The following is a 9,518-nucleotide window of genomic DNA, read 5'->3' on the forward strand; positions in this document are numbered from 1 at the left end:
AGAAAAAAGAAGAAAAAAATCCGCTCCAGGGCTTCGCATATTTTCCGTTACGGTCGCAATTTTGGTGAAAAGCGGCCGCAGCTCTCGCTGTCCGACCATCGCCTCTGCGCTATAGCGCGCCCGTCAGTCGTGCCGCCGGACTAGCTGCATGTACGTCCCATAGGGATGCATACGCACTCGCACGCAGGCGACCCGTTCCAAGGATCCCCGTTTTCACAAACATTTGTGGTTCCGACGCCCGTTCCGAGGACCCTCCTTTTTACAATGAGCCCGCTCCAAGGCCCCCGTTGTTTGTCTCGCCCGCGGCACACCCCTACCACTTTTTTGGTCGAGTGCCCCCGCGCCGGGCGCGCGTTTCCGTTTTACACCCTGGCGAAGGCAATCTCCGCAAAAATAGCTACAAAGCGACTAGTGAATAGTCTACACACGTCACTGGTTTCTCCCCACACCACAACTCTGGCTGTGGCTTCACGGCCACGGCACTGGACATCATGAATGAAATCCGAACATGCCTTTGCAGTGGCGTTTGTATACACAAGGTGAAAATTCGGGCAATAGCCAAAATTAATATAGTGTTCTTGTCTCATCATTATTATAACTGCTTGTCTAAAAAAACGAAGGAGAATCTCCGAGAATCTACAGCATGTAGAAGCCTTGTTTCCACTTATATAATTGTTTCATAATGATTCTAAACAATGAATTAAAATATATTTTAGTTAGTAGTATAGTGGTATCGGTGGTACTAGGAGTAGCAGAACTAGTATATTTTAATTAATCGTTTTTTAGAAATAATGAAACAACTGGACTTCTACATGCTGTACGGATTCTCCTTCGTTTTGTACTTTTGTTATTATTCTTGTCTTTAATATCATTATTATTACTGCTTACTAAATTAACTTTTGCTATTGCCCAAATTCTAGGTTTTTCCGGGAGGTTTTTCATCTCCTTGTATAAACAAATATCGCCACTGCGAAAGCACGTTCGGATCAGGGAAGTGTTATGACTGCTCTCTGTACATGAAGTGCCGTAGCCGTGTACGTAGCCACTGAACTCTGTGCTGGAGTTCAGTGGCTGTGTTGCATGCGGTGGTGATGAGTATAGACTTTTCACTAGTCGCTTTGTAGCTATTTTTGCGAAGATTGCCTTCGCCAGGGTGTAAAACGGAAACGCGCCCCCCGCGCTAGAGAGTAGAGAGTAGGCCTTAAAAATTGCCAGTTTAACTTATTTAGCAGTAAGACGGGGACTGTAACGTCGACCTTTAAAAAATTCCCATTCGTTCCACCTTTGTGGTTTCTTTACTACACACAAAAAAAGAAAAATTTTTTCGGCAGTTGCCTTTCCAAATTGAACCCTGTTCAAATCACTCCTCATCATGACGTTTATCTATCAGTATGTAATCAACTAATTTTGTTTCAATTGATATTTCAATGAAAATGATGATGATGCAAACTACAATCAAAATTAATGATTCAACAAAAATTTCTTTATTCACCTGCAAATCAAAGGCCTCCATAGTAGCGGGATCAGTAGTAATAAAACGATCGGATAGTCCTTTTTTTACGATCTTCGTTTGGGCCGAGTGTCAATAATTTGTAAATTAGTTGCTAAAATTATTATTTTGTTTTAATCTGATATGCAGTTGATGCTTCCACTGTTGGCACAGAACCATCTGTTCAACTTCTCAACGGCTCCAGTGCCGTCCTACCCTGTCAGTACAATCATGATGTATACGAGATATACTGGCTATACCACAATGGCAAAGAATCCGGAGGAGACATTATTGTCCACTTGGACATGTACTTTCACGTCGGTAGCCGCTGTGGTGAGGGCGTTGACGAAGGGCGTTTCAACATCAGTGATGACTTTTCTCTGTTGATCGAGCCAGTCATGGTGCAAGATGATGGTCGGTACTCCTGTATTGTGTCTGATATAGCATCGGGAAATTCATATGAGAATTATACTGATGTCACGGTATACGGTGAGTTGCCAGTTACGGCAGTTACCATTCAGAACAATATTTTTTTTCGTCTAGATCATTTAGAGTTGGTGCAAGGTGGATTTTGAGGGCTAGAGTCCAAGTGACGCCTATTAAGATAATTTCGACACGTAGTAGCTTTAGAGATTCGAGCCTATATACAAGTGACGAGTTAAGGAAAGTCCATGGCCTATCTACACTCTTAAAAGAGTTGGGCAAAAAATGCCAAACTTTTAACCAATCCTGGGTAACATACTGTCCACACAACTATTGGTTACAATCTGCCCAAATTGGGTAGTAAAATAAAAAACTAATAATTGGCTAATAAATTGGTTCAATTGGATAATAAATGCCCGAAACATATATATATATATACAGGTATATATATTTTTTACTAACATACATTACTTAACACAGTAGACAGTATGTTGCCCAACATTTTAAGTGTCTATTAATCTATGTATCTATGTATCTATCTATCTATCTATCTGATTGTATATCTGATTCTCATGGTAACATCGGCGATTTTTTTCATGTAAGTTTTTATCGTTTTTCTTTGATTCGTTTCTGAAATAGTGACTTTTCTCTTTGTAGCTGTGGCAGAGCCACTAAACCATAAACGAATACGAGGCACAGGTCTCAACTGAAGTTGTCTTTAATGGGTTTGCTTTGTCCCCAACCATCATTTGGCGCTCTGGACGTAACCACTTCTGGCGTGATTGGAGATTGCTCAAGAATTCCCTTTTCCAGCGACACCAGAATTGATTAGTGAGATGTTGTACTTTTCTCCAGTACTTACGCACATAGATGTCTTGCCGTAGGAAGTTACCCGGTGGTGGGAGTATCACCTTCGATTTCTGCGTGAGAAGGTGATTCGGAGTGAGTGGTTCTGGTGAAGTGACATCGTTGATGAAATCAACTGTAAGAGGACGGCTGTTAACTATGGCCATCACTTCACACAACAGGGTGCGTAAGGCTTCGTCATCTAGCTGTCTACCATGCTGTTGAAGTAACGCTTCCAAGACTCGACGGATTGAACGAATCTGCCGTTCCCATATTCCCCCCATATGGCTTGCAGCAGGAGGGTTGAAGTTGAACTTGATATAATCACATCCTTCCTTCAGGAGATGACTCTTCACAAGATCGTGGTTCATTTCATTCAAGGCTTTCTTGAATTCGGCTTCTGCGCCAACAAAGTTGGTTCCTCTGTCACATCTGAGTTGCCGAACGGGACCACGAACTGCAATGAAGCGTCGTAGTGCGTTGATGAAAGCATCTGTACTTAGTGAATTCAGCGTCTCAATGTGAACAGCTCGTGACGACATGCAGGTAAAGACAATACCATATCTTTTAACCTCCTTCCTTCCTTCTTTGATGAGCCATGGCCCGAAACAGTCCATCCCACAGTAGGAAAAGGGAGGGTTAGGAGTCAATCGATCCTTTGGCAAATCTGCCATCTTCTGCACCTGAGGAGATCGTCGAAGATGGCGGCAGGTGACACACTTTGAGATGCAGTTAGAAACAACTGAACTACAGCCAAGAATCCAATAACCACTTGCTCGTACCTCGTTGATAGTCATTCCTCGGCCCTGGTGGGCAACGTTCTCGTGACAGTGACGTACTATCAACCTCGTCAAATGGCTCTTCTTGGGAAGGAGAATTGGATGTTTGCCCTCGAACAACATCTCAGCTTCCTTCAGACGCCCACCTACTCTCATTATGCCCTCTTTATCTAGGAATGGGTCCAGCCTTTGAAATCGGCAAGTCCTCTTGATGTGACGTCTGTGTTGCCGACTTGTGGGACTGTCTGCCTTCAGTTCTTTCAGCACCTGGATTTCCTTAGAAAATTCCTCTCTCTGAACAATTTTCAGAATTTCCTTTTCTGCTTGAGCGAGCACCTCGGCTGACATGGGCTTCATAGCAGGACACTGGTAAGTATTGCCCATAGGCTTCCCTTTCTCCAAACAGCAGTCTTTGAGGTAGGTTTTCAGGCGCATACAGTTCCCGATCGCTCTCCTTGCCTGATGCCAAGTTGAAAATCGATGTAGGCGATTCAGGTCAAACCCTATCTGTTTTGCCTTCGTTTGGTGAGCAGTAACTTTCTTCACTTCAGGGTCATTCGGTTGAATGGTGAATTCTTCTTGGTTGCCATTACCTGGAAATTCTTTTTCCCACAGAAATCTAGGACCAGCCAGCCATGTAGAACTCTCCAGCTCACCAACTTGCAGTCCTCTAGAGGCACCGTCAGCGCGATTTTCGCTGGACTGTACATACCGCCATTGAGATATTGAGGACACATCTCTTATTTCCTTCACCCGGTTCGCCACGAACACATGGAACCTCTTGTTTTCGTTCTTGATGTAGCTGAGTACTACCCGACTGTCTGTCCAAAAGTACTGATCAGCTGCCATCAGTTTCAGTTCCTTCTGTAGAAATGAGCTGATCCTTACAGACACCACCGCCGCTGTCAATTCAAGCCTTGGGATAGTTATGGGTTTCAGCGGAGCTACTCTAGACTTTCCCATAACCAATGCACAATGGACCTTCTCGTCTGCATTCATCACCCTAATATATGTGCATTGTCCATAGCCAGTTGAACTCGCGTCCGAGAAATGGTGAAGCTGTACATTTCGGACCTCTCCAAAGTCTGAGGGCTTAAAACATCGCTTGATGGACAGCCTTTCGACTTGGAGAATGTCCATCCTCCATTTTTCCCATTTAACCTTTAGAACATCTAACGGATCATCCCAGTCAGAGGAACTTCTGCATAGTTCTTAAAGAATCTGCTTGCCAGATAAAATGACTGGAGCTAAGAGTCCAAGAGGGTCATATACCGACATAATTGTTGACAGAACTCCTCGTCTTGTTGCTGGCTTGTCAGTCAAGGTGATGCGAAATTGAAAGGAGTCTGATTGGATACACCACTGTACCCCCAGTGCCTTCTCTATGGGTAGAGGATCTCTCAAAAGATTTAACTCCTTTACGTCCTTTGATCTGTCTTCTGCTGGTACAGATTGCAAAACCTTGCGAGAGTTCGACACAAACTTGTGAAGATGGAGACCTCCTTGTTCACATATCTTCCTGGTGTTAGCAATGATCTCGATAGCCTTGTCTTCGTCAGTCACTGATTTTAAGCCATCATCGACGTAAAAGTCCTGACGAATGAATTCTGCTGCTTCCTCACCAAACTGCTCGGCATTGTCTGCGGCAATCTGCTTGAGTGCGAAGTTGGCGCATCCAGGAGAAGATACTGCTCCGAAGAGATGCACATTCATTCTGCATTCGACAGGTTCCTGATCGCAATCTCCGTTAGGCCACCACAAGAATCTCAAAAAGTTCCTGTGTTCTGGATTTACCCGGAATCTGTGAAACATCTCCTTGACATCGCACATAAATGCGTGGTTCTCTAATCTGAATCTGCAAAGGACTCCATTTAACGTATTGGTAAGATCAGGACCTGTCAACAAATGGTCATTGAGAGATTCACCTTTGAACTGAGCACTGCAGTCAAATACTACTCTCAATTTTCCAGGTTGATGCACACCATGATGAGGAATATACCACACCTTCCCTTCGTCTCCTTGGTTGGTTACAATCTCGGCGTGTTGTTATCGAAGAGAGATGTCATCTTTTCGTTGTAGAGTGTGTGGTATTCTGGATCTCTTTGGAATCTCTTCTTCAGATGGCTCAATCTCTTTTCAGCAAGGAATATATTGTTGGGCAGTGAAAGGTTTTCATCAGTTAATGGCAACGGCATCTCATACTGCCCACCTTTATCCTTGTGAATTCCTTCTTTCATCCTTTTGAGGAATTTTACATCGTTCTGGGAGTAAGGTTTACTCTCTTTACCTTGCATAAAATCTGCCTCGAGAAGTTTGACTACTTGAGTTAGAGCAATCTCTTCCTTCACTAGTCGACGATGAGAGAAGGAAACTTCCTCATGACCTTGGATTCCTTTCACATCATCTGGAATAACACAAACCTTCACTCTGTGACTTACTCCGATAGGGTCATTTGGGTAGCTATCATAATTCTCGTCAACTGTGCCAACAATACTCCATCCGAGATCTGTGCGAACTCCAAATCGACCATCACTGGTTGATGAAGGTATCACATCACGAGGCATGAGTGCTTTGGGACAGTCATAACCAATCAGTAAGCCTATCTCACATCCCTGATCTGCAGGAATCTCATCCTGTAGTCTGCTCAGATGAGGAATAGATGATGCCATGTCTGAAGTGGGAATATGGTTCCGATTTGCAGGTATCATCTTCCTCGTGTAGGATGGAGGCAAGCCAATCTTGTGTTTACCATCATGGGATGTAATTTCCAGACCCTCTACTTTGATGCTATTTACTCTCTCATTCACTGCTGACATCGTTGAGAGCCGTAGGTTAACTGAGGTCCCCCTCAGTCCCATTGCCTGTTTGGTTCTATCCAATATGAAGGTAGTATCAGACTGGGTGTCCAAGAGAGCGTAAACAAGTCTTGACTCATTCGTGGAGGGGTGACTCAACCACACTGGAACTATCATTGAACTTTTGGGAGTTTCACGAGCCTCACTTTTCCTTGCAGTGTGTGAGCTTGAAGACCTCACTTCATCTTGAACAGTGTCTTGATTCGAAAACTGATTCGAATATTGATTTGAAGATTGTGCCTTTCCCTGGTCTTCGAAGTGGAGTGCTGTTGGGTGTCGCTTCTTACAGTTCTGACAGGTGCTTCTCCTCTTGCACTCCTTTGAGCGATGACCAACTTTTAAACACCCATAGCACAAGCCCTTTTCAGTAATCAATTTTTTCTTCATGACCATCTCCCATGCTAAAAAGGTAGGGCATTCTTCCAGGGTGTGGGACTTCTTACAAACCAAGCAAGATATGGGCCCTTGCTTCCTTTGATCAGTCTTTCCTTTCTGATTCCTACTGGTAGTAGCATCTGTTGCTAATGCTCTGACTTCTAATGCTGCAGACCTTCCTCTCTCAGATCTTGATTCCTTCAAACTGTGAACAGAGGTGATGGGACAGCAAGCAATCTTTGATTCCTCCTCTAGGAAACGTGCAAAAAGTTTAAAGGGAGGAAAGCTGTTATTGTCTTCTGACCATTGATAAGCCTTCCTCGACCAGCGCACGATAAGCCATTCAGGTAGCTTGGATAGAATCTTACGAATCTCTCTGTCATCATTCAGGTGGCGGAGGTGATTAATTTTGTCCATCGCTATGACACATTGTCGTAAGAAATCTGATAACTTTCTCAGACCAGGAGCATCCTTTGAGGTTATTCGAGGCCACTTCTCCAACTTGTCTCGAAAGGCATTAGCTATGACTGAAGGATTCCCGTACCGTTCTTCCAGAGCCGTTCTTACATCAAGATAAGCTGTTTCATTATCGATCAAAGCATAACCTCTCACTAGCTCAAGTGGTTGACCTTTCAGGTACTTCTCCAGATATAAGAATCTGTCTATAGGATTGATCCCACTGTGGTCGATTATAACATCGAAAGCATGTTTCCAACCTGGATACAAGAGGGGATCTCCGTCAAATGCGGTCGGTTCAGGAAGAGGCAATCTTGAAGCTCTTAACTGTTCTGCAAAGATACTCAGAGGATCAAGAGTAGGGCCTTCACCAACTGGTGGGTATGCGGTAGTAGTATCTCCTTGGCTCGAAGAAGCGTCATCATTTCTCTCGCCTGTCTTCAGAGCAATTATTCTATCGAGCGTGCTTTTCATGATTGAACTGTGTTCTTTTTCGACTTCCTCTAATTTGTCCCCACTGTCATCAGCTATTGTGGAGGACAATCTCAACTCGGAGAGGTTTTCTTGGGTTTCAATGACGTTGTCCATCAGTTCCTGTAACCCATCTCGAAGAGTCTTGACGTCAGAAAAAACAACATCATCTACTAGGGCAGCTCTTAGCTTATTGGCCTTACGTCGCCAGGAGGTTACACTGCCTTTGAAGTTCCTAGCCTTGAGATCCAGCTGATATTCGATGCCCCTTTCTGTGGCAGCAGGTTGCCGCTTCTGCTGATCTGATTTTCCCTCAGCCATGGTAAACAGCTGTCTCTGTAGCTTCCCAGTCTCAGCAGAAATAAAGGACTTTCCTTTTGGGATTTCACTCCGGAGAGTTTTCACTGTAGCTGTGGCAGAGCCATTAAACCATAAACGAATACGAGGCACAGGTCTCAACTGAAGTTGTCTTTAATGGGTTTGCTTTCATGTCGTTCAACTCCGTGAAAACTGCATGACAAAGATAGAAATTGCAAGAATAATAAGCACACATGCAAATGAATCTAGTCTCAAACTATGCAATCATGCTTCAGTTACCCAAATAAGCAATATCTATGATGAATCGATCACAATCCCATAATCTTGGCTAATTAGATCCAACATACTGCATGTTCGGTAATAATTATATACTCATTTGTCATGCAAGTCATAAACCTCATACGTTAAAGAAGAATTATATTAGAACAATACCTTAAGGGTGATACTTTGAGAAAATGATAACACATTGTCCCACCTATGCCCTTTCATGTAAGTCGTGAGTAAAAATCACTGAGATAATCTTCGCATTTGTCTAAATTACCTTGAATCTACTCATTCTTCAAAATCCCTTCATATCTGTGGTCAGTAATAAACCTATCTTTCTCACATAATTGTACGTCTCACACCATATCTTAGATTACAATACAAGTGCATTTCATCTTGTACATTTCATAACACAACTATGCATGGCATTCCTACTCGTACATTGCATGTATTTGCGTACGTGTCTACAATCATTTGGTTTATACATCCTTCTTAATCTTTATAATCCTTTACACAACACTTATTAATTGAAAGCAATCATTAAATCATATATTATACTGACCTCTGTGCCCTTTCATTACAACAAATCCCTTTATATCAGCGATTTCATCGAATTAAAAGCAATCAACAATTCAATCTTGCCGGTTGATTTCAACGTATTATAGTAAACTAACTATATGGGTTAACCTTATTAACTCGCTGGATTACCGAGAATTATACTCACCTTAATCCCGGGTCAGTCCTTCTTACTATGGAAAAGGTTGAAGCCTTAGAAGAAATGTAACTGTCTCTGGATTCGGTGACTTGTAGTAGAACTTAGTAACTCGGGGCGTCGTGTGAACTTGACTGTAGATATACTAGTATACGTGATCAGCGGTGAGTAGTGGACTGTAAGAGCGTTGGACGTAAGAATGGCGTCTTGGTGCGTTTTCGTCGATCCTGCGTACGTATGGAGGGTTTCTGGGGGGCATGGTCGCACGCACGGTCGCGCGTACTGTCGCACTTCGCGTGGGCGACCAAGTTCCCCATAGTATCATCGATCATCTGCCGCATGAGGGCGACAAATCATTAAACAAGTCGAGGTCATCATGTTTGGTAAAATTAGATTGTTAAAAATGCATGTATTTTCAAAATTAAATTATGTTTCTTCTCTTATTTCAGTTCCTCAAAATATCTTTAAAGAAATTGAAAAGATTTCTTTTAATTTCATTTGGGGTGGAAATGACAAAATAAAACGGAAAA

At 43.0% G+C, this 9,518-nt stretch overlaps 2 protein-coding genes across 2 annotated transcripts; both read right to left on the minus strand.

Moving 5' to 3' along the window:
• Positions 1–2,583: 2,583 nt before the first annotated feature.
• LOC129282657 (uncharacterized) lies at positions 2,584–4,677 on the minus strand. The gene has a single exon (XM_054918534.2). It carries the CDS (start codon positions 4,675–4,677, stop codon positions 2,584–2,586), a length of 2,094 nt encoding a protein of 697 aa, XP_054774509.2.
• Positions 4,678–5,564: 887 nt separating this feature from the next.
• Positions 5,565–8,015, minus strand: LOC129282656 (uncharacterized). The gene has a single exon (XM_064105017.1). It carries the CDS (start codon positions 8,013–8,015, stop codon positions 5,565–5,567), a length of 2,451 nt encoding a protein of 816 aa, XP_063961087.1.
• Positions 8,016–9,518: the final 1,503 nt, after the last annotated feature.

The sequence above is a fragment of the Lytechinus pictus genome, chromosome 9 (genome assembly GCF_037042905.1).
Source record: "Lytechinus pictus isolate F3 Inbred chromosome 9, Lp3.0, whole genome shotgun sequence".
Lineage (NCBI taxonomy): Eukaryota > Metazoa > Echinodermata > Echinoidea > Temnopleuroida > Toxopneustidae > Lytechinus > Lytechinus pictus.